At 33.1% G+C, this 26,086-nt stretch overlaps 1 protein-coding gene across 1 annotated transcript in view; it reads left to right on the forward strand.

The window, feature by feature from the left end:
* LOC137210719 (CUB and sushi domain-containing protein 3) overlaps nt 1–26,086 on the forward strand; it is a 705,705-nt gene that overhangs the window by 410,312 nt on the left and 269,307 nt on the right. The window contains exons 22-24 of the mRNA XM_067712783.1: nt 8,870–9,061; nt 16,841–16,979; nt 20,310–20,497. Of these exons, the coding sequence (XP_067568884.1) occupies nt 8,870–9,061; nt 16,841–16,979; nt 20,310–20,497 (519 nt within the window). The remainder of the gene's footprint in view (nt 1–8,869; nt 9,062–16,840; nt 16,980–20,309; nt 20,498–26,086) is intronic.

Consider the following 26,086-nt stretch of genomic DNA (forward strand, 5'->3'; position numbering starts at 1 on the left):
TGTTGCTTAACAATAAATGCAGTAACTCTTTCAGTGGATTTAGACTATTGGTGAAGATTAAAAGCATTGTAAAAACAATTCCTAAGAAAAGCTAATGTAAACTTTCTTAACTTGAGCATAAACTCTTTTTTTAATTTACATACACTTATATATAATTAGCATGTTAATAACATCTTGAAAAATTATTTTTACTGTACATGATAAGTAGTTATAAAATGGTATTACTTTTACATATCTATTTTTTTCACACCCTGAGTCATGAGAATTTTTAAGAAAAAACTATTATGGATACAAGTGGTTTTTGGTGGAATAGAAACAGTTCAATTTTAAAGGAAAAGTTTGTCATTACAAATTTATTTCTGACCTATTATAATAACCAGATATAAAAATTCATTTTGTTAGAAGTAAATGCTACCATACAGATTAAAATCACTTGCATAAAAAATAAAGTAAAAATTACAAGATTTTGTATGTTTGCAAATGTTCAGTTTATTTCTTATGTCAGGATTTTACATTCTATGGTGAATTTATTTCTAACAAAAGTATTTGTATCTGGGTATTATATTAAATTAGAAATAAATTTGCAATGAGAAATTTTTACTTTCAAATGGAACAATATTTATTTGATTTTATTGATATCAGTAGCATAGGAAAAAATTTTATACACAGGTGAAATTTAATAATTTTTACATTTTTATTTACAAAAATTTGAAAATTAAAAGATTTTATAATTTTGCAAGTGTTTTGGACATGGTAAGCTGAGGGGCCTATTAGATATACAAGAAGTTAAATAGTCAGTTGAATAGAATGGTCTGAAGCTCAGGAAAGACATTAAGACTGAATGTATAAATTTGGGAAGCATTCAACTAAAAACAGCATTTAAAACCATGGGATAAGGTGAAGTTATCCAAGGAGAAGTTGTAGAAAGATGGGAGCAGAACCATTAAGAACTAATCCCTGAGGTACTACAGCTCTCAGTCATTGGGTTAACAAGGCAGGGATAGCAAAAGATACCAAAAAGAGCAGCAAATAAGCCAGAAAAGAGAACTAGCAGTCTGATGACTGAGAAGCCAAGAAAAAAAGTGCTGTGACAAATGTTGCTAAGATTTTTCTGAAAAAAGAAGGCACTAAGTTATCATTGAATTTGGCAGCCTAGATTTAACAAGGACAGTTTAGTGTATATGTCTGATGAATGGCAGATGAAACTGGAGACAGTTGTATAGATATCTCCCTCAGGACAGATGTTTAATAGGTTTCCTACTAAAGAAAGGAGGGAAATGACAAAAATAGCTAGAAGAGAATGGGAATGTAATGAGGATTTTGGTTGTTTATTTAAGATGGAAGTTGTAAGCCACATTTGTATGTTTTTGAGAATGACCCAGTACAAAAGGAAAACCTAGTGATTCAGAAGAGATGAAAAATCTTCAGAAATGAAGTCCTTGAGAAATAGAAAGGTTTTAATACCAGCAGGACAAGAACTAGGGTTAGCCTTACATAGAGCAAGGGCACCTTCTTCGCTGCTACGGGAGAGGAAGTAGAGAATATGGATGCAGACACCAGAGATTTGGTGAGGGTGCGACTATCTTATTGCTTCTACTCTCTTAAAGAACTGTAAGGAAGGAAATCAGAAAAAAAGAGAGGACAGGAAGAACAAGAATGAGAAAAACAATTGGAGGGGAAATGTTCTTGTTACTGTAATTACTTAATACCATTTGACACATGCATGGCTAAATTTGGCATATATCAGGTTAAATTTTATTTTTATTACTTCTAGTAATACCCGCAAAATAACCTTGAGTCTTTCTTTTCTGCTTCCCTTTATGGTGAAATATCAGGAGCAAGAAATTGTTTGTGTGTAATGAAGGGTTATAAACTGTTCTTGCCTTTCTGTTTCAATGTAAGTCTAACTTTTTTGCCCAAGTCTTTTGTTAATAAACAACGGTCAGAGTTCCATTAGTAGGGCATGGCTTTTCATTGTTTTATCTGGTAATGGGATAGGTTTGTGCTGAGACAGTATACCCTAATGGCTAAGAGCCCTGCTGTTTCTTGATTCAAATTCCAACTCTACTAAGGGCAAACATTTAATATCATGGAGACTCATTTTACCCATTTAAAATAGGGATAATAATACTTCATAACGATTTGTGTTTTAGCCTAAGAGTATAAACTTAGCTTCTAGTTAAGTGTTTTGCACAATGTATGCTCTCAATACAGACAATAATAGTAATCATCATTATTTTATTGGTATCTATTCTGATTGCCCTTCACCTTGAACAACTACATCTCGTTCTTAGATACACAGATTTATTTCAGTTTGACAAAATATACACCAATGGAATCCTGTGAATAAGACTGTATTGTTAATATCTGTGAAATTTTTTTTAAGTAAGAAATTAATACATTTAAAGCTAAGTGTTACAAACATCTAGGTTTTTGGACTATTCCAATCAGAATGATAGGCAGGTAGGTAGCTGCTCTTCTGATTTTAAAATGACAATAAAGATTAATAACATATTTTAGAAATTTCAATTGAAGTCATTATTTCACTTGAGCTTTATACTATAGTTCACACTTTCAACACTTTTTTTTTGCAAACACTCTATCACTTTTATTTAAGAAATGTCCCTCGGTAATGGTCTCATGTCTGCACAGGACACTTCATCCACTTTAAGTAACTATGTGAGGTTGGTCAGGCTTCTTATCTTTTTTTAGCCTCAATCTTCTCATTGGGAAAATATAGATACTAATAGTACCCAGACTTCTTGTGAATCAAATGAGATATAGATCATAGTACAAGTGTTTGAAAGACAGTAAGTGTCCAATAAATATTACATAATGACAATATTAACTAGTCACATACTCTTCTATTTATATACCTTTTCCCTGTGACTATTATCATTTTTACTGAATAATCAGCTGTGAAACAGACTAACCAGCTGATAATTCCTATTCTAGACTAACCAAAATGTAAATGGCCATTTCTTTTTTTGGGGGGGGACAAGGAAGGGAAGTCATCTTTCATAGTCAATTTCATTAGGTATTGAAAACTAAATCCAAGATATATTTGGATAGGATAGCATATAAGCCTATTATATACACTTTCTAGAATGTTCCTTTCATGATATTGCAGGTGAGATAACAAGTTTGTTAAGACCCTTTATCTTTGTTGGAATTTATGCTTACTTTACATATCTATGTTAAGAAAAATCAGGAATAAATGACAAACTTAAACCTAATAGAACAAATACAGATATTCACTTCATCAATTAAATTTGAAGTAATTTGGACTTAAAAAACTGAGATAATAGGGCTTCCCTGGTGGCGCAGTGGTTGAGAGTCCGCCTGCCGATGCAGGGGACGTGGGTTCGTGCCCCGGTCCGGGAAGATCCCACATGCCGTGGAGTGGCTGGGGCCGTGAGCCATGGCCGCTGAGCCTGTGCATCCGGAGCCTGTGCTCCAAAACGGGAGAGGCCACAACAGTGACAGGCCTGCATACCGCAAAAAACAAAAACAAAAACAAAAAACTGAGATAATAAATAGAACTTACCTATCTTAATACACTGGTGGCAGCTATATTATTTTCTAATATATACTTTTTAAATTTTTATATCTTTAAAATAGTTGATAAATTAAAATACTTAATTGCAAAAAAGTCCTCATTCTATAGAAACACCCTGTATATTATTCCACAGTAGAAGAGAATAGAGAGGAACAAACATCTACTTAAATATATATATATATATAACAACAGTAATAAAATGCAAATAAGAATTATATATCTTGAGAATTGTATGTTCCACAAAATTAAACAAATGTCAAATAAAAATTCTTAATCTATTTTTACATATGTGACTAATACTTGTTGAGTTCTAATATAATTGTTTTTAAATCATGCTAATTTTGTGAGATTATTTCAGTCCTAATTTCCAAGGAGACACAGAATGACTTTTTAAATGTTTAGTTATTTTCTTCAATGGCTATAGTTTCTATTTAATACAGAAAAGAAGAATGACTGATGCCAAAATTAATGTAATTTTGTCTACCCAAAAACACAGTGTATAACCAGTATAGAGATTAAACTTTGAATAAGTAAAGAAAATAAGACAATAGCATTCACAGCAAGTAATTCTTTCTGTGTGTATTTAACTAATTGCTTTCAGAACTCAAGTAATTGCAAGAAAAAATTTATTTGGTCTTTCACTAAACCCCATCATTCTCTATTGTGTTTTAAAATCTTACTTGTAATTTATTTATTAGTTGAGAGAAAAAGGCAGAGTACAATTTTGCCACCTCTCTTCCTTCAAGTCAGCCAGTCCAAAGGCAAATGAATATTTTTACATATTATATATTAGCTATCATATTGAAGCCTTTATATTTTAGCTACTAGGTTCCACTTTAAATCTTTAAGCACAGTGACTCTGACAATAAGGCCAAAACATCTTTTTTCCCTCAAACTCTGGTAAGACATGGTTATACCAGCTGCTTTCATTTCAGTGTTTTTGTAACATTGTTTTATGTATGTTTTTACTTTGAGAATGTTCATATTAAGCTTCAAGCTTTTTGCAGAGTCCAGCACATAGGAAGCCTCTACAACAATAACAAAAACAACAACAAAAGAATATTTTTCATAATCTGTATATCATTCTACTTTTCAGCTTGAAAGCTGTAGCACATTTTACCTTTATATCACTCCTTTCCGATTAAAACATCCTAAGTGTAAATCTTGTATGTAGGACATCCAGCTCCACTTTTGTATTGTAAAACCAATTCATAGATCAGTTTTAGTGTTGGTGGAAACCATTCCAGAGCAATTCAAGAAAAGCTTAATGACTGAGTTTATCACAAAAGCATTTACAAAAAAAAAAGTCTATCAATATTGAAAGATTATAATTGCCAGACCCTGTAATGCCTGATGGATGTTCTGATAAGGAACACTGATAGGTATTACAGAACAAATCCAATTGGAAATTGGAACCAAGTCCCTACCCCACTTCCCTCAATATTCTCCAATATGAGTCTGATTGTTATTCTATTAACAACTAAAAATAACTCTCTCAAAAATAACTCAAATGAAAGAAGATTAAATATTTTTAAAATGGACACATTTATGTGCACTGTAGCTTTTCTATTTATGGGTATAATCTGTATTTTTTATCATTTCTTAATGGGGTTTATTATATTTAACTGAGAAAGAAAATGTATCTCTAGGACAGTTAACAGGTAGAAGAGGACAGTCTAGTGTAACATTTAAGGGTTTGGCTTCTGAAATCATACTGACTGGGGTTCAAACCTTGGTTCTCTATTCTTTAGTTTTTGTAATATTGAACAGGTTACTTAATCTTCCTAAACTTTAGTTTTCTCACCTCTAAAATAAAAACAATAATGGCACTTGACCCATTGGTTTGCTAGGAGAATTAAAGGAATTATACATGTAACGTCTTCATCCTTGGCCATTGCTCAGAAGCACTAGTTTGTCAGTAAAATGAAGCAAAACTGTTAGGATTTCTGATGATGTGTATAATTATACATAGATTTAATTTAAGTGGTCGGTAAAATAACATTTGCAGTCTACATCTTGTAACCCTTTTTAAAAAGTAACCCTTTAGAAATTAACCCTTTTAAAAATAACCTTTTAAAGTCATGTACCACAATGTTCATTGCAGTTGTATTTACAATAGCCAGGACATGGAAGCAACCTAAGTGTCCATCGACAGATGAATGGATAAAGAAGATGTGGCACATATATGCAATGGAATATTACTCATCCATAAAAAGAAATGAAATTGGGTTATTTGTAGTGAGGTGGATGGACCTAGAGTCTGTCATACAGTGAAGTGAGTCAGAAAGAGAAAAATAAATACCATATGTTAACACATATATATGGAATCCAAAAAAAAAAAAAAAGGTTCTGAAGAACCTAGGGGCAGGACAGGAATAAAGATGCAGACATAGAGAATGGATTTGAGGACATGGGGAGGGGGAAGGGGAAGCTGGGACTAAGTGAGAGAGTAGGAGGGGCATATACACACTACCAAATGTAAAAAAGATAGCTAGTGGGAAGCAGCCACATAGCACAGGGAGATCAGCTCAGTGCTTTGTGACCACCTAGGGGGGTGGGATAGGGAGGGTGGGAGGGAGATGCAAGAGGGAGGAGATATGGGGAGATATGTATACATATAGCTGGTTCACTTTGTTATAAAGCAGAAACTAACACACCATTGGAAAGCAATTATACTCCAATAAAGATGTTAAAAAACTTAAAATAAAAATATCCTTATTTTACCCTTTCTGAAAAGATATATAAAACAATTTGCAGTCTGTTCAGTTTTGTGTGTATATATATATGTGATTATATATATATATATATAATCACATATAATATATAATTGATTATATATAATCAACAACTTTTTTGTTGTTGCTGCTTTTATGCAGTCTCAGACTTAACATACCACCAACATTAGTTTTTTTTTTTTTTTTCAGTTTTTTAATTGATATGGTCCTCTTGATTCCCAAACTACTTTGAGAGTCAGAACATTACAATATTTGTGTGTAGATTCTCTGCTTTCATTGCTATGTATGAGTATTAGGGAGATGAGCTATCAATACAAAAAGTACACCTGGTAGATTGTAACAAATTGTTTGGTATATTGGTGAATCTATCTATCTATCTGTATCTACCTACCTACCTTTGTACCTGTTTACTTACCTACTAGGGATGTATACAACAGAATCTGTTTGTAGGTGCCACCGCTATGCAGTTTGAACAATTTGAAGTCTGTTCAGTTTTATGTCTGCCTATTTCTTCTTTGTATTCCTAGCACCTAGCACAGTGTCTGGAATATATTAAGTTAGTAAATGAATGAATGAGTGAATACCAGTTATGTGTCTGTAATCCAGCCATTTGTGTAGTTACTTTAATATGCAGTTTAAAAAATAATTTGTACAAGGACTGAATCCTACGTTTATGAATATAATTTAATAAGTAGCTTAAATGAAAAATTTAATAGCTTTTTTGCCTTGATACTTAATTATCATACACCTTAGGGTAAATCTGCTTTGTGGTAATTCAAAGTAATATCTTGTTCCATTAACCTGAATAATTGTAGTTAATTATACTATTATATGTGCCCTATACTGTATATAGAAGAACAGTTGCTTTCCTGTGGTCCCATACTCTTCTCTAATGATTTTTTAAACTTTTTGAAATTTTTAAATAATTTTAGATTTATATGCAATTGTAAGAAATAATAGAGATCCTGTATACCCTTTACCCAATTTCCTCCAATGATGATTTCTTGGATAACTATAGCACAATATCACAAGCAGAAAATTGACATTGATAACAATCCTTGAACCTTATTCAGATTTCATTAGTTTTATATATGCTCATTTTTATGTGTATGTTTATTTTGTATATAGTTTTATGTAGATTTGATCACCACCACCAGAGGTAAGCCACGGTACAGTTCCATCACAAAGATCCTTCTACTTACTGTTTTATAGTCCTGGTCATCTCCTTCCATCCCCTCCCCCTACAATTCTTGGTAACCAGTAATCTGCTTTCCAACTTCATAATTTTGTCAATTCAAGAGTGTTACATAAATAGAGGCAAACAGTATAAAACATTTTGCTATTGCATTTTTTTTACTCATCATAATTGCCTTCAGATCCATTCAAGCTGTCTTGTATATCATCATTCCTTTTTTATTACTGACCAGTATACCATGGTATGAATTTAGTTTAATGATCCACCTGTTGAAGGTGGTTTGTTCCTAGTTTTTAGTTATTACAAATAAAACTCCTGTGAACATCCACGTTCAGGTTTTTATTTCTCTGTAATAAATGGGCAAGAGTACAATCACTGGGTTATGGTAAGCACATTTATTTTTGCAAGAAAGTGCCATCTTCTTTCCAGAGTGGCTGTACCATTTTACATTTCTACCAGCAATGGGTAAGCAATTCAGTTTTTTGCAGAATCTTGCCAGCATTTGGTGTTACTATATTTTTTATTTTAGCTGATCTGATAGGTATGTAGTAATATCTCATTGTGGTTTTAAATTTCATTTCCTTAATGGTTAATAATATTGAACACTTTTTGATGTGCCATCTGGTATCCTCTTTATTGAAATGTTTTTTGCCCATTTTCTAGTTGGATTTTTTTCTTTCTTTTTTTTTCACAGTTGAGTTTTAAGAATTCTTTATATATTCCAGATACAAGTCCTTTGTGGAATATAGCCCATGCAAATATGTTCCTCCAGTCTGCAGCTATCTTTTCATCCTCTTCACAGTGTCTTTCACGTAGTATCAAAAAACAGATTTTGAGTAAATTTATTATTTAGCTACTAAAATGCCATGTCCCTGCTTGAAGCAAGTTAACACATAAATTATTTACCAAAAACAATTAAAAAGTATTTATTGTGCAGGTATTTAAAAATTAGCCCAAGCATTTTTTAATTGAGGTACAGTTGATTTACAATATTATATTAATTCCTGGTGTACAGCATAGTGATTCATAGATAGTTTTTACAGATTATATACTCCATTAAAAAAGCAACAAGAAGATATTGTATAGCACAGGGAATTACGGCCCAAGCATTACGCACAGGCTCAGCGGCCATGGCTCACAGGCCCCACCGCTCCGCGGCATGTGGGATCTTCCCGGACCGGGGCACGAACCCACGTCCCCTGCATTGGCAGGCGGATTCCCAACCACTGCGCCACCAGGAAAGCCCAACCCCAAGCATTTTTTAAGTTAATTTTCTAAAAGCACATAGATATGTGGAAGCTTCTCAAATATAAGATCTGGAACTTTGAAGGTGATTTTGGATAGCATCAAAACTAAAGGTTTGTTTCTGTCTTTTCATAGGTTCTGTTGCCACTGCATGTCGTGACCCAGGGGTTCCCATGAATGGGACTCGAAATGGGGATGGACGAGAACCTGGGGACACTGTTGTTTTTCAATGTGACCCAGGATATGAGCTTCAAGGAGAGGAAAGAATAACCTGCATTCAGGTAGAAAATCGATACTTCTGGCAGCCCAGCCCACCAGTTTGTATAGGTATGAATTTAGAATAATTAAAATTTTATACAGGTGTAAAACAATGGTTAAAAACTGGTTTCAGTGTTTTAATTAAGAACAGTATTCTGGAATAGGTTATATGGGAGTATAAGATTTCAGAGGTCTATGACCCTCCAAAAATGCACAAAATTATAAATTATTGTTATTTTTCCCCTGAGGAGAGGGTCTATAAACAATAAAGAATCAAAGTTCTTCAAATGTATGGACACCAAGGGGGGAAAGTGGCAGGGTGGATGGTGGTGGGTTGAATTGGGAGATTGGGATTGACATATATACACTAATATGTATAAAATAGATAACTAATAAGAACCTGCTGTATAAAAAAATAAATAAAATAAAATTCCAAAGAAAAAATAGAATCAAAGTTCTTGAAAAATCTTCATCTTCCCTTTCTACTATACAAATGTAGTTATTCACTACTTTTAAAATTTAAAGAGTGGATTCAGACTCTATTTAAAATGGGCCAGGTTGATCTTGCCTCAATAATGGTTATTCCTTCTAAGAAAGAAAATTTTATCAGAACTTATGTTTGAGTTTCAAAGCTTTGACTTTCCCTTCAATCCATGTATTCCAAATGAATTATCAGTTTTTATTTTGATGATCTAAGGATTTGCAACCACTTGGTTCGTACTTCCAACTCTCTGCCTTTTGAATCCATGGTCTATTCTTGAATCTCCAAGTTTAACTCTAGAAATTAAGATACATATTATTTCCCTACTGGGTCTGAGAAAAAGTTAGAGGGATATACCACCTTTGGAGTAAAAATAGTGAGAAAACTTGCTATATAATCTTAAAAAAAAATCTCGTTATTAAGGTTCTTAAATTCAGCTAGTTTAATCTCAAAACTTGAGCTCAAGTGTTTTAAAATTGGCATCATCTAGAATGTATAATACAGTTTGCCCAAAGTACGTTATGTGTACTCAAAATTTTATTTATCATATTCTTTCCCTTACTACACTGCAAGCACCTTGGGAGAAGATTCCATATCTTGTTCGGTGTATTTCTTATAGCATGCAAATTTAGCACTTTTAGGAGAGAAAACCTTATTTTTGTTCACTTTATATCTAACTCATAAATACATTTTCAATAATCATTTCCCCACTGGGGAAATCACATGATAATAGGAAAAGAGTGTTTAGTACCTCAGTCAGAAGTGAACAAATCAAGCACTCAGTTATTCAGATTTACTTTACCCCATTTTATTCTTCTTATGCAAGAGCTGCAAACTCAAATTCATTAGTGTGTCCTATGTGTTGACCTAGGCATTGAGGACTTAGCAGTACAATAAATCCTTTTGTGAACTTCTCTAGTAAAGTGAAAACTAAAAAATCTGAATTCATATCACATTTTTTGTATTTTATTCATTGGAATTTAAAAAAACAAAATACACAGAACAAAACACATCTAAAGGCTCAAACCAGGCAGGGAGTAGACAGATAGTTGTAGACTTCTGTAGAAAATGGAGCAGATGATAAGGAAAAGGCTTATTAAAGGGACATAAAAAAAGCACAAAATAAGGGCATACATTGAGCCAGTTCAGATTTAGCCATATTTTCCTTTGCAGTTTATTTCCGTTTATACCTATGTTGCTCTCTATGTACCACTGCAAGATTCCAAATCATCAAACATTGATTAATTTACATTTACTATAAATACACTCATAAAAGCAGAGGAAAAAATACGGAGAAAAAATATTTTCAAAGGAAAAGGGACTGAAACAATGAAGTTTTCATTTGTTTACTGGACAGTTAACCTAAAAAAAATGCCAATTAAACTAAAATGCCACGTTCAAATTAATTGGAATTTGAGTATCTTGTAAAGGGAATCTTTGTGTAAAGAGGAAATGACAGAATTCCACAGACTTACTGTGGAACTTATTGTTTTATTGTGATTCTTAGACCTATTAAACGGGTGTTATTTATTAGAATTACTAGAAAGGCTATATTATGTCAAATGTTGTCATGTAGAGAATTCTGAAACATTTAACAGCTTTACACTGAAATGCTAGAAAACACGAAAATCCAAAAGGTTAAAAGAGTAAAGAATTTTGAGATAGGCTGTTATAAAATTCCATTTGTAGACAAGACTTTAGCCAGCAAGTCATAATTCTAGAAAATAAAAGTTAAACACCAAATTTTACTTTAATTAAGCAGATTGTGGGAATTTTTTGTAAGGACAGTGGTGTTGTGTATAATTTTTTGGTAGGAAAAGATTGCTTAAGGAGAGGGTATGCATTAGAGTTTCTCTGAGGAAGATAGTAACCTTAAAAAAAAAAAAAAGTCTGAAAAATTGCTAAGCTGCAGAAAACTTGACCTCTGAAACTTATAAGAAAGAACTCCATGATTGGAAATACTATGCCAAAGATTAAACCCTGAACTTTTTAGAAACTTCATAAGTTTATGTCTCAGACCCTGGAGCATAAAGCATTTTGCTTGCATGTAGAAGTAGTCAACCTTATAGCAAACACCAAGCAGAAGGACAGTCATTTTTAAGAGAGTTAATAGAATTCATTCTAACAGAATTGACAGTGTGAAGATTACTTTGACATTGCCAGAGGGAAAGTAACAGCACTCAATATGAAGGTAAATAACAAAGACATTAGTATGGGTGGGCTGCTAAGACAGTAGACACAAAACTGAATAGGGGAGAAAAATTAAGATTGTAAAATCATTATCAATAGTTGCCTGTATAACTGTCTCATAAGAAATTACACGCAGAACAAATCATTAATGTGTCAGAACTCTATGGAACCTAACTGAAAATTTAATTCATAAATATATTTGATTTAAAGAGAATCTTATTTTGGATGCTTTATGATTAGATGCATAAAAGTAAAAGATGTATTTTCCAAATGGGATTTAAGGTTTAATATATTAAATGCAAAGAGAGTTTTCTTTACTACTGAGTTGTTTGGGATATACAAATGTTAGATAATATGTCTCAGCTTGTCTCAATGGCTTTTATAGATTTTCAAAATCTACTACAGTTATGAAATTTATCTGGAAAACCTCAATAAATAATTTTAATAATAGAATCAAAAGAATTTTAAAGGATCTTATGCTCCAATAATAGTATAATCACAAAATATATCCAGTAAGATACTTAAAAATATGTGTAATGGATTTTCCTATATCTTATATGATAAAGGATATACACATATAAACGTGTGGATGTGTTCATGTGTATAAAATTGCTAACAATAAAAAAGACCAAAGTTTCCTGTGAAAAATAAGGAGAACTGAAACAAACAAATAAAATTGCCCCCATGATCCCCCAAAGTACAAATGATACCACTTCCTTAGAATGTGAAAAAAAACACAAAAAGCATTCCTGCCTTTTGTGCATATATACATATATATATACACATATGTAACTGCATTTGCTATTACACATATTTTTCTAACATATTTCAAATTCACGTATGATTTTTAAAGTTCCAAAGATAAAATGTGTCATTATTTTAATCAAAACATATAGCTTTTATCAAAACAAATTATTATTTTTATCAAAATAAATTAGATTGCCATTCAGACTTATTCATCTTTAATCTTCACAATCAATACAAGGAGTCAATAGCAATTCAACAAACATTTATGGAATGTGTAGTATATGCTAAATCTCACATAGAAAATAACATATAAAACACAGTCTTTAGCTTGCAGATTAGTGATGAATACAGATACCTGAAAGGAATATTTAAATAAAATATGGTAAGGGAAATGATGGAGATAGGCACAGGTTGCTATGGATACTAGAGTGTGTTGGAGAGAGCTGAAGCAGAGTCCAGGCTGAGAATTTCTAGGAAAACTCCCTGGAGGCAGTGATGAATCTTGAGACCTAAGTAAAAGTTATATAGAGGTAGAAGGGAAGACATGTCAGGAAAAATAAATAGGATGCATAAAGGCATGTAAATACAAGGAACAAGCAAATGATAGTTTTGAGTGTAAATTATGTGTCTAGATTGGTGGTTGATGCAATTGGAGAGGTTGCAGGAGTCAAGACATGAAAGCTATACTGGAGTCGGGACATTATCTTTTAGGCAATGTGTAATAACTGCAGAATTTTATGCATGGACGTAGTATGATTAGATGTTTTCACTGGGAAGATGAAATGGAGGAAACGAGATTATACTAGAGGCATGGGAAACAAAAAATATTGCAATAATTCTGGAGGCATGTAAGAGTCAGATCTAGAAATGTGGTATTAGAAAAGGAAAGAAGAGATAGATTGAAAAATATCTATGAGGAACTGAGGTAGGGTCTTGGTAGTGCTTCTTGATAGACTGGAGTCAAGGGTGCAATAAAGAAAAGGGAAGAATCTTAGGCCTCTAGCTTGGGAATATATGTGGTTGGATGATAGTGCTAACCAAACAACCTAGGAATACAGGAGAAATTTGAGTTGAGGTTTGGATATGTTGGATATTCTGTGCTTGATGTACCCACAGTGATCAGGTAGAGATAGCCAGTAAGCACTTGAGCATATGGTTTAGAATTAAGCAGAGAAATCTGTTGGAGATGATAGGAAAAAGGGGTTATCAGTATGTAAGTGGAAGATAAACTCACAATTCGGACATGAGCAACAAGGAAAAATGTAATAGCGTGAAAATTAGAGACGATTAGGTAAGGAATTCAGGAGAATACCAAAATTATAAGATGAAGTGAAAGAAGTGCTTGCCAATAAAACTGAGATCTGTACAAAGACATCAGAAGAAAATTAGAAGTGGAGTTCCAAAAACGAGGAGAGTGAATTTACGGTGAAAGTCAACAGATAAGGATGACTGCAGATATGAAGAGAAAGATAAAGGCAAAAATACCCTCCTATATTAGTCAATACAAAAGTCATTTGAGGATGAGCTAGGGAGTGTTATGTGTGGGAGGCTCGGAGGCTAAGGGAAATAGCAATGGGTGGAGAGAGCAGGAGAGGTGGGAAGGACCACATAAAGACATCTAGAGTCCCTAAGCAACAAAAAGGTTGTTGTCTCTCTAAATATAATTTCAAATAAAAAAAAAAATTCTAAGCCTGAGATAAGTTTTTTCAGGATGAATACTTTGGTACTTTTCTTCAAGATATAACTTAAGAAACTATTTTTTCCCAGTGACCTGCTTTGCTAATCATGTTAGTCTGCCTACAGGTACATATAGTACATAGGTGATGAAAGAGAGAATGAGATTAGACTTCCTTTTCAAAAGGTGTAGTTGTAAAATAAAAAACAAATTCAAAATAGTGAGGAGAGACTTTTATTAACAAGGAATTATTGTACAATTTTACTTTTGTAGTGTATGGAAATATCAAATCACTATGTTATACACCGAAAACTAGCAGTGTTGTAGGTCAATTATAATTCAAAAACAAACAAACTCATAGAAAAAGAGATCATATTTTTGGTTACCAGAGTCAGGGGGTCGGGGAGAGCTAATTGGATGAAATTGGTTCAAAAGCACAAACTTCCTGTTTCAAGATTGATAAGTACTGCGAATGTAACATACACCATGATATGTGATGCTGCCGTATGTTATCTATGAAAGTTGTTAAGAGAGCAAATCTTAAGAGTTCTCATCACAAGGAATTTTTTAAATTTTTTCTTTAATTTTGTAACTATATGATAAGACAGATGTTCACCAAACTCATGATGGTGATCATTTAAAAACTAAAAAGGATTTTTATAGTGTGTGGGTAGTGGTACTACTATGATAGGAAGAGCAATGTGATGGTGAGATCTTCCAGCACCTGAAGAATTCGGAAAAGGGGATTTTTCTTTTATAGAGAGGAGTACACAAGGCTGGAAAGAACCAGGTGTGGGGAAGTGAAATGAAAGAGTGGCCCAGAATGCTGTACTCTGAGTCCAGCCTATCCTCAGGAGGGGTTGTGTGCTCACTCAAGGCTGAGGGAGAGCCAGAGTTCAAGGACCTAGAGAAAGGAGAGAAGCTTGACCAAAGTTTGGTTACAAGCAGTTTATTATGATTGATCAGTGAGGTCAAGCAATTCAACTAATCATTTGAGTCAAAGAATGGGAATTTGCAGGGTCCATGTCTGGTCTTGTCATAGGAAAATGAGGGGGCTTATTTAAAGGATTTTATCAAAGACCTGATAAGTGAATCTTATCTGAGTCAGATGGTAAAGGGTGGTTTTTCACAGTGAACCCATATAACCAAACACAGAAGGGTGAGGGGATTTCTTAACCATCAGGTAAAATTCAACATTTTCAGTTGAAGAAAAGGTGAAAGGAAATAGGCTAGAGGAGACTTTGTTTTATTTTTAGGATGAAAGAGACTTGAGCACCTGTGGACAAAGGGGAAGAAACCAGAGAGAATAAAGGAGACAAATGAACACAGGTTCTGGAGAAGGAAGAGAGATTGTGTGATTGAGTCGAGGGTGTTATCCTGATTAATAGGAGGGACTTGTTAAATATTCAGGAAGCGTTGAAGTTTGAATAGGGAGAACTAAAGTTGAGGTAGTTTGTTTAATCATTTGATACACCACAAAAACCATACAGGTGATAGGTAAGTCGTGGTAAATAAATTAAGGCTCAGCAAATAAATATTCTCAGTAGAGTAGGTCATCTACTGTGACTGAGGCACTGAGACAAAGGTAGCAGAGGGTCATGGGGAAATGTATCAATAATAGCAGACATCCATTATTTAAGATGGTAAAAATTACCAAATTCTAATGATGATATTGCATATCTAGGCTCAGGCAAAGAACAAATATCTGAAATGTTACCAGAACCAAAATTCTCCTCCTTCCAAAACCAGTTTTATGCTGTCAAGAGAATCCCGTATGCCTTACAACTGAATGGTAAAATTGATCTGAGGAAAACTATAATTTTAAAACTCAGATAACAATGATGATGTGGTGATTATGTGTAGGAGATGTCATTACATCATGAGAATCCCAATCTCGGTCTCAATCTCTCTCTTTCTCGGTGCGCATACCTATATTTACATCCCTACTCTCACACTCCACCACCAGGACCCTCCATATCTTAATTTATCTATTTTTCTGCAGCTGCCAACTTTGTGTAATATATTATTTCCTGATCAATCTGTGTTTAACAGACTCCGACAATAATCCCGTGAAGAATCTAATCTCTGAATTTCTCTGACAATTTTTTGAGACTCTCCTTTGAAGTGTTACAGAAACCTTTGTTTGGGCCACAATAATAACAACTGTCTATTTTCATCAACAAGTCAGGCAACTAGAATTTAAGAATATCCTAACACTCAGTATAGGAGTAAAGTGCTATTGGTTCTCAGATAGTTATCCATTTTCACTCATTAACCATTATCAAAGCCTCTTCCTCTGTAAATAAAGGTAGCAGGGAAGATTTGAAAATGAGCTAAATATCTCATATTCTATTATTCCACTTATTATTAGAGATTTTGTTTTGCTTTGTTTTGTTTCTATCTTTTTTGCAGTAACCTTCAGATTTTTTCCTAGTAACCAGGGTGAAACCATTTTTACTCCTCTTCTTAATGCTTTTCTTTTACATGAAACAAAATAGTAATAGAAAGGGAAAGAAATATAACTTTTTCTTATTGTTTGAAGCCAGTAAAGGAGCTAAATTCAATGTATGTATGTATGTATTTAGTATTTTAATTGTCTTTCTTGAAAGATAATGCAGTATTTAAGCATCCAGTACTGTAAAAAATCATCTGTACAAAACCTAAACTTTTTAAAATAAGTGTTTTTACAAATACTGATATATAATACATTTTATTAATCACTTAAGGGGTTTTGTTTGTTTGTTTTAAATTAAAGCACCCTGTGGAGGCAATTTAACAGGATCTTCAGGCTTTATTCTTTCACCAAACTTCCCTCACCCATATCCCCACAGCAGGGACTGTGACTGGACTCTCACCGTGAACACAGACTATGTTATCTCCTTGGCATTTATCAGGTGAGTTCCCATACATTTCCACATTTTAAAAATCTTTTTGCTCATTTGCTTTAGCATTTCACTAGGCAAATTTATTTCTCTGCATGACATTTTTTAGGTTTTTTTTTTTTGTTGTTGTTTTTTACCGATTTCAATGCTAATATTTTGCAATAAACGGTTTACAAATCCCTGTATAGTAGCACAGATGCCAATGTAGTTCTGAAGGCTACAGAACTACAGATGAGTGAGCATCTTTCACCAGTTTGCAATATAGAGGAGATGTGTTAAAGGTTGAGTAGTTTATTGACTGTCACGAAATGCTATCTCTTTATAACATTTCCTCCCTCCCTGAACTTACCATCACTGTTTCAAAAAGTTCTGTTTGTCCTAAACTTAAAGATTAAAAGGTCAGTATTTCAAGGAATTTTTTCTCCCATATGTGTACCACCGAAAACTTTTTTGAAGTATCTAAATACCCATAGGTGCAGCACCACCACTGGACTTGGGAAGATACATATTCTACCTGCTGTCCTTGCTGGTGGTCTCATTAAGTCAAGCGGACAAGAATTCGATGGATATTTTCCTATACTCTCTCAGCAGGACTTGCCTCCTGATAGAACTTAACATGAGGTGTTCCAAAATTTACATTTGTTAGTTAGCAGTATCAGCTGCAGGGTTAGCTTAGTACTGAAGCAGTAGAGGATGCAGTTTCCCGTGTGGCAAAGAAACCACTGAGTTTGAGCCCCAGCTCTGCCGCTATCATTTGTGTTACCTTGGGTAAGTTATTTATATGAATGAGCCTCTGTTTCCTCACATGGAGCTAACAGCTGTTTCACAGAACCTGACCTAACTCTTTTCCTTAAGATTTCAATGGGAATGTTAGGTACCAGCAACTTAAAGCGTTTCTAACTAGAAATGTTCCTAATCTTCAGTGTCCAAGACTGATGTCTGTTGGCTGTATTAACACAGCCCCTTCTTCTGCTAGCATGTCAAAGGTGCTTGTTATTTATGTAAAATATTAAGCTGAAAAATCTTTCTAATATGTTGAAGCCAGGTTTAAAAAAAGAAATTAAAAAAAGGGTAATTCAAACTCATAAAAAATTTAAAAAGTAAAAATATATGGAATTATTTCTATAATTTGTAGTGATACATTGATAATTGGTAATAACAAAGCAACAATGATGACAATGTTAGTTATATGCCAGGACTCAGTTATAAGACAGTTTCCTGAAGTAAGTACTACTTTTCCCATTTTTACAGTAGAGGAAATGACAGTACCAACATTAGAAATGTCAGGGTGTATGATACAGGGCTTAGTTTACTTAAAAAATTTATTGTAGTTAATAACTGAGTGGTAGAAGGCTGTATTACATGAAGTGCATGACCAAAAGTTGATTTCCAGCTGTGTCATTTATTATGTGATCTTAGGGAGACCACTGACGTTTTAGGGCCTCATTGGGAAAATGGAAATGATAATCTCTTCCTTATACCAGAGGATTATTGACAAGACCAAGTTAATATTTATGAAAGTGCTTTGTAAAATAGAACATACTATTGGAATGTACTATCTTTCCAGTTTTTAAGGAAAAATAATTATTATAGATAACATTCTAAAGATTCCTAGAAAAAGATTGTTTTTTGTTTTATTCTCATTTCCAGAGAAGTTATAAATCAATATTTTGAATTATTTATTTAAACCCAAACTAGAAATTTAAAACAAAAAATACTGAAATTACTATTGTTAAATAGGCTTTTGGCCTTCCAAAGATAGTACATTTAGACTATACTTACTATATCCTTTACAAAGAACTTGTTTCTAGTGATTCTTCCAATAGTGAGATAGGTAAGGAAATTGTAATTCTCATCGAACCTTAACGATAAAAGACATGACTTTCAGAAAGTTGTGTTTTACCCCAGAACAAGGGTAGTAAGTAATGAAATAAGACCTTAACCACTGACTTCTGCTACATTACCAAAATTCAGGCCTAATACTCTCTGAAAGGTTTCAAGAGTAATTAACTGAATCAGACATGTGAAGCTACTATTAAAACAAAATATAACAATATGGTGGTCCCCCAGTTTTCTCATGTTGCATTGTCCCTTTATACGGGAAGTTGGTAACCTCTGCATTATCCCAGTCTTTCTTCACCACTATTTATGTGCAAGTAAACTAGCTAGATTCCTCTCCCTTGTACATGTATACATAAAGGATTAGAATTGTGGAAACAACCTCTATCAATCTAGTGGATTTGGAAATAGTATCTCCCAACCTAGCAAGTTTTTTGTTTAGATGCAGAGGTGGTAAAACTTGACAAAATAGTTTCTCCATTGATGGATGTTTAACAACAGCAAGGTTTATTGGTTTTATTTTATATCATGAACTTCTTGACTTTTCTTAATGACCCACTTGAGTCCATCCTTTCCTCTGCCACAGTATGAGTTAGGTAATAGACACATGATTACATGTCTTCTGCCTTCTAAGTATGTGGGTTCTATAATCACTATGGGACAATTCTCATACTTTGAAGGTTTTAAGGCAAGTTTATCATGCAAATTTTGCAATATTCAAATATTGATTTGAATAGTTTACATGCTAAAATGTCTTTATTCACACACTAATTTTGATGAAGAGTGTATTGGTTTGATTTGCCTATACTAGGTTCTAAAAGAAGAAAATATATTTACTTTCAGGAAAAAGAATACCTAGTACAATGTGTGGTGCTTTGAGTAATTTAAATGCAAATTTTGTCTTTACAACTTTTGTTTGAATCTGACATGTTGAGGTGAATTTTAAAACAGCAAAAATGCTCTTAAATTTTGAAGTTCAAGGGAAATAGTACCATTGACAGACAAAAGAGAGGTTGCATTTTTATGATGTAAAATATCTGGAAGAAAAATTTTTAAAAATGGTTATTGTCTTACACATTTTACTGATATAAAGTAACTTGCATAAGGATATGTAGCTAACAAAGGCAGAAGCAATGCTTGAACCTAAACTCTGACTCCAAATCCTGTATCCTTTCATCAGCTTATAAACTGTTTGCCTTACAGTCATTTTTATTCCCTATAGACACAATGCCAACTTAGAAATATTTGAAAATATCAAGGTGTCTTTTCTCTTTTCCAGTGCTGATTTGATATGCATATTCAGTGTGCTGTTGCCAGGTGAATTTTCAAATTAGCTTATTTTGACAGGGTCTGTTGTTATTTTTAAAGATGTTGATTGAATTAATACATGATTATGTGACTATTATGCTTAATAACTTAGTAATAACCATTCCACTTTTTTCTTTCTTTCTCTCTCCCTTTCTTTCTTTCTTTCTTGCTTGCTTTCTTTTTCTTTCATTTTAGTTTTAGCATAGAACCAAACTATGACTTCCTCTATATATATGATGGACCAGACAGTAATAGCCCACTGATTGGAAGTTTTCAAGACAGCAAGTTACCAGAGAGAATAGAAAGCAGCTCAAATACCATGCATTTGGCTTTTCGGAGTGATGGATCTGTTAGTTACACTGGATTTCATTTAGAATATAAAGGTAAATGTGAACATTTGATTTTAGCATCATGATTTAAATTTTGAACATTTTATACAGGAGAATAATGTTGTATTGACCATTGTCAGATGTTAGTAATATATGCATTTCTTAATGCAGACTACCTACAATTCAGCTCACAAAAGAGCTCTCACTGTAGACTTTTCCTATGAGTGAGAAGGAAATTAGCATTTTCCTAATTACTACCAAAGGAAATGTATCAGGCAAACAAATAAGCAATTAGTATACTGCAGGAGTTGGCTGAGACCACAAAATATTTCTTAAAAAGCAAAGTCATTTTTTGGAAGCTGAGGATTCACTCAAATATCAGGTATTCAGAGACTACTCTCAGTGATAAAGAGAATACTCACAAAGTATACTACTCACAAAGTATTTTGACAATCATGTTTCAGAAAATGTCAAAAAATATTTAAATATGTCAATATTCAGAATAGGGTAAATTGTGATGATGATAATATTTTAGAATATTTCTGCAAGTATTTAAATGAATCAATATTACAATGCTCTGGATATTTATAAATATATTTTTCTTAAGTTTTATATTCAATGACTATAAGGACAAATTAGATCTTAGTTGTTTAAAGTTAAAATTTATTTTTCAGTAGTTGAGTCCATAAAGGACAAACTGATAAAGGGATCATTTGAGTTCTGAAAATGCATACTTTGAATTTATTACTTACTGCTTAGATTTTCTTTTTTTTAATTATGAAATATTTTCAATAGCTAAAAATTATACAGAATAGTAAAACAAACTTCAAAGTATTTACCATCCAGCTTGACAAACATGGTGCCATATTTGCTTCAGATCTTGTTATTCTTGTTTTAATAAATATAATATTACATATACAATTGAAACTCCTTCTGAATTTGCACTGGGAAGAAGGGTTTGTTTCCTCAGGGCTGTCAAAGGAAGTCAAGATAAATTCCACAACTTCCCATGGCATGCATGGCATGGGTTAAGGAAGGCTTTTTTAGGGAAATGAAAAACAAGTCAGCCGGAAACAGTTGTTTGGAGCTCTCCAATATGTCCATCATTACTTGGAAATGCTTGCCAGAGCAAGGTATCTGCTCAACACTGACATGATATGGACTTCATTCTGATGGAAAGATTGAACCCTCTATGGGTCTCTCATCTTACAGAGCAAAGTAAGAAAATGGCCTGCTCAGTGGGAGAATATATGAGCTATTTGCTACCAAACAGTAAGGATTTAGGGTGCCAGCTATTTATTGGGGTTGTATGAAAATACTAGCTGCTCCAAACCAGGGGATCATGGGAAAGCTTAGACTTTGTGACTATGGTTTAGGAAGCATTGGTCTTATGGAGAGTTGAACTTGAGCAACATGCCAGAACTCTCCCACTGGAAGAGGCATATGTTAAGATGTGTTTTGTGGCCTCTTATATGGTCAGTTTTTATGCATGTTCCCTGTGTGCTTGGAGAAAAGAGTGTCATTCAATTTATGGGTGCAGTTTTTTATATATACTCATTAAATCAAGCTCTCTAATTATATTTCTCAAATATTTATGCCCTTGCCATTTTTGAAAAATCTGCTTGGCCTAGCAATTATTGAAATAGTTAGGGAAATCTATTATAATTCTTAATTTTTAGTTTTTTCTTAAAATTCTAGTGATTTTTGTTTTATATATTATGGGAACCTATTTTCAAGTACATATATATTGTATTTTTCTCATTTTTTTGATGTACTGAGTTTATTAATATTTATTCGCTTTTTTGATCTTATTTTGAGCTTTCTACTCCTTTTGATTTTTCTATCCTATCAAAATTTTCTCCTTTTATCAAAGTCATAGCATTTCTTGATATTTTATTGTTCAGTTATTTGCTTATTTATTTAATATACACACTCCCATTGATGCCACTAAATCCCTACATATATACTAAAATACAAGCTTCTTAAGAGCAAGAACTCGGTTTATTTACCACTATACAATGAGTGCCTTAGAATAATGCCTACACATTGTAATTGTTTGATAATTATTTAACTGATCGATTTTGAGTTGCTTAAAGAGGTGTTTTCTATTTTAAGTCAAGACATAATTAGAATCATAACATTATTGAAATGTAAGAAACCTTAGAGACACATTCATGTCCTGCATTTTACAAATGAGAACTTGACTCTTTAGGAGTAGCTGCTTATATCTGCAAGGTGATAGGCTTATAAACAAGACCTGTTTAGGAAGGAAGGAAGGAAGGAAGGAAGGAAGGGAGGGAGGGAGGGAGGGAGGGAGGGAGGAAGGAAGGAAGGGAGGAAGGGAGGGAGAGAGGGAGAATGGGAGAGGGAGAGGGAGAAAAAGAGAGAAAGAGAGAAGGAAACTGTAAGCAAGTCAGTAAAGCTAGGTTCTATTTTGAATTGGTATTTAATAAAACATTTCCAGAGATCCATAGGATAACAGACACAGGAAGAATGCCACAAATTCTACCATACTCAGGGCAGATTGTGCTAATGTGTTACAGCATTCTTTGTCATGGAAACTGAACTTGACTTCACAATCCTTTCTCTACATTCCAGGTAGCCATTACTAAATCCATGTAATTTAGCACTTGAGATAAAACCTACTTGCCATATCTCAGCTGAATGTATTTCCCTTCCTGTTTCCTGTCTTGATCAATTTCCATGTCCCATTATTTCCAAAAGGTTAAGATTTATGCTGCCATAGGAAAAGGGACACCAATGCAATGTTTTTTTAAATAGGACAATATTTATTACTCATTATGTGATACTTTATTCTAATTACAATGATTAACTCTTTCAATATAGTATCTCTGTCTTTCCCTTTAGCAGACACACTTATAAATACAAAAAAATGTTAACTAATAGCATTATGAGATAAGTATTGCTATCCCTATTTTACAAATGACAAAATTGAGAATCAGATTGTTAAAATGAATTGCGTAAAATGACATAAATTATTACTTCCAATAAGAGTAAAGGCAAATAAAAATATAAGAGTACAGGCAGAGAGAAATACATAAGCATTCCATGAACTATAATTCTTCTCCTTGGACCCTACAACTACTCCCCACCATCCTCAGCTACTACACCAGTGCCCACTTACACACAATTTCATGAGGTCTTATTTTTGTACTCCAGATGGTATTTCTTTACAAAGTTAGTGCTGAGTTTATGATACTCTCCAAATCCAACCTAATTAATTTTCTGGACTGGCCCTCAAAATTCTCATCTGTAGGGAAATTCCATCCCCCACTTCAGGGTCTCCAGGATCTGTCTTTTCCTATCAACCTCCCTATTTCTTAAAAACTGTTATCTCTTTAATAGTCTAGTTCCTTAAAGCTAATAAAGTAGTCTTGATGTTTATTTCTGCCATAGGCAAACAAACATGTCCGAATTTTCAAGATAAAATGTGCACCCCCAAAATGAATTGACGTATAACTGGATGTCCTGGATAGTAAGAACTATTCCTCTGTCATTTGTAATTCATGTTATATACTTTGACTCTGTTGATTTCTGTTAGCACTGAAAAAGTAAAGCTTTTAAGTCCTGACTTGCTCTAAATAATGGTATTAGTAGGTCTTTATTTAAAAAGCCATAGGTCCAGCACCTACCTCTATTAGAGCTCACACCAGAGTATAGTTGCCATTGCTTGTGTTCATACCTATCTATTCATCTCCCTCTTGAAGATAGACTGAATCTTATTTCTGTTTGTTTGCAAATACATAGTAGTTGTGCAAAGCATTTGAACAGTGAACAAATGCTATAGTCAAACATCACAAATACACAGGCTTGCTAACATGGATTCTAGAAGGAATACCATTTTACATTTACATAAAGCAAATGGTGGATATGCTCCAGTGTTGTAGACAGTAGTAAACTGGAGCAAAGAAGTAGACGTTTGAAGGTAAGGGGAGATGTTTTGCTAACTTGAAAGCAATGTCCCCAAAGAGTTTAAATCAGTCTTGTCTCCATTTATCTTAAGGTAATTTCAATGAGATACAATATTAAGAAATTCATACTTGGATACGTATTTTATTTTAAACAATGCTCTCTTTTGCATTGTTTTTGTATTAAGGCTATTTTAAATGATGTCAAGTATGTTTTAAATAATTCTAATTATAATATTTAATAAATGTGACTCATAGTAGTGATATCTATATTATTTTAACAAAATATATTATTTACATGAAGGAGAGAGAATATATACAGTCTTGTGCTACTGAAAGGGACCTCCTGGCAGCTGGTGTTTTAGCTGATAGGGGATGTCAATTTATATGCACCAAAAATCTGCAGTGGCAGACTTAACAATGGTTGTTTATATATGGCATAAGTTAGCCACCTTCTCCACGAACCTTAACGTATCATGAGTTACTTTCTAAATTAACATATGACTTTAAGGTAAGATACATCTTTTCACAGAGCAACCTATTACATTTCAGCTTTACCCTGAGGTGTTCTGCACCAATTGTTTAATTTACGTTTTAGCAATGTTTTCCAAAATAAAAGAGATACATGTGTGGTTTATATTTATTTTCAAAAAGCACCTTGGGAAATCTGGCCCTCTGTGAACTATGGATCTGCCAATAGAGAGAGCCTGTCGGGACTTATTATGATCATATGAGGGGACTACAATGCATACACAGCTTGAAGGGAGTTTAACCTTATTATAATACCATCTGTAAGTCTTTATTAATAAAATGAAAACAAGAACATAGTAAAACTTTAATTTTTCCAATTGGATCTTCTTCAAGACACATTTTTCAGCGTTCTAATGTCAAACTTTTTCATTAAAATAAGCATTTACAATACTTTAATTTCATGTGGAAGAAATTCTGAAAAATATTTTTTTTGTAAAAATGAAAAACAAATCTATAGCTAAGATATAAGCTCTATTGCTTATGATCACTTCTGTCTTCCAGCAGACATCATCTAATATGCTTTATTTGGAGAATATAAAGCAAGGGGCTCTTTTACCTGGGATCTATTCAGTAGGCAAATTACTATTATTCATAAATTTTAATGATTCATAAAATGAATTATTCATAAAGTAAATTATTTTATTAAATTAATTATTAATTAAAATACTATCAACTTGTCTGCCTCACATTTTTTTTCTAAAACTAAAATCATCTTTCCATCTGCTTCTTAGCCCTTTATATAAGGATTCTCCAGATGTTCTCAAAATTTCCAGATGTAATTGCTGTGGCATACAGGGAAATAAACAAGGGCAGTATTATTCATAGAAAGCTATTTATAGAAAGCTAATCCTTTAAATTCAAGGATTTAAAGCAGTATGTAAACATAATAATGAGATAAATGAATACTATCAAAATGAGGCTAGCAATATAAAATTGTTACAGAATCAATATTTTTAATTTGTCAACCATGTTTCCCTTTCCTCCAAAAGTAGGAGGTTTGTATCATATTACAGATTCACTGATATGTCACTGAAAATTTGGGGAAAACTTTAAAGAAGGAAAAAAGCAAACTTTTCAAAAGATGAATGTTAGGCAGTTAGACTTGTCAAAGAGATTAATCCTTTTAAATAGTAATTTCAATCCTTTTCTCTCAAGGAATTTAGTTCAGTTTCATGAAGGACAG

Source organism: Pseudorca crassidens, chromosome 17, assembly GCF_039906515.1.
Source record: "Pseudorca crassidens isolate mPseCra1 chromosome 17, mPseCra1.hap1, whole genome shotgun sequence".
NCBI classification, from domain to species: domain Eukaryota; kingdom Metazoa; phylum Chordata; class Mammalia; order Artiodactyla; family Delphinidae; genus Pseudorca; species Pseudorca crassidens.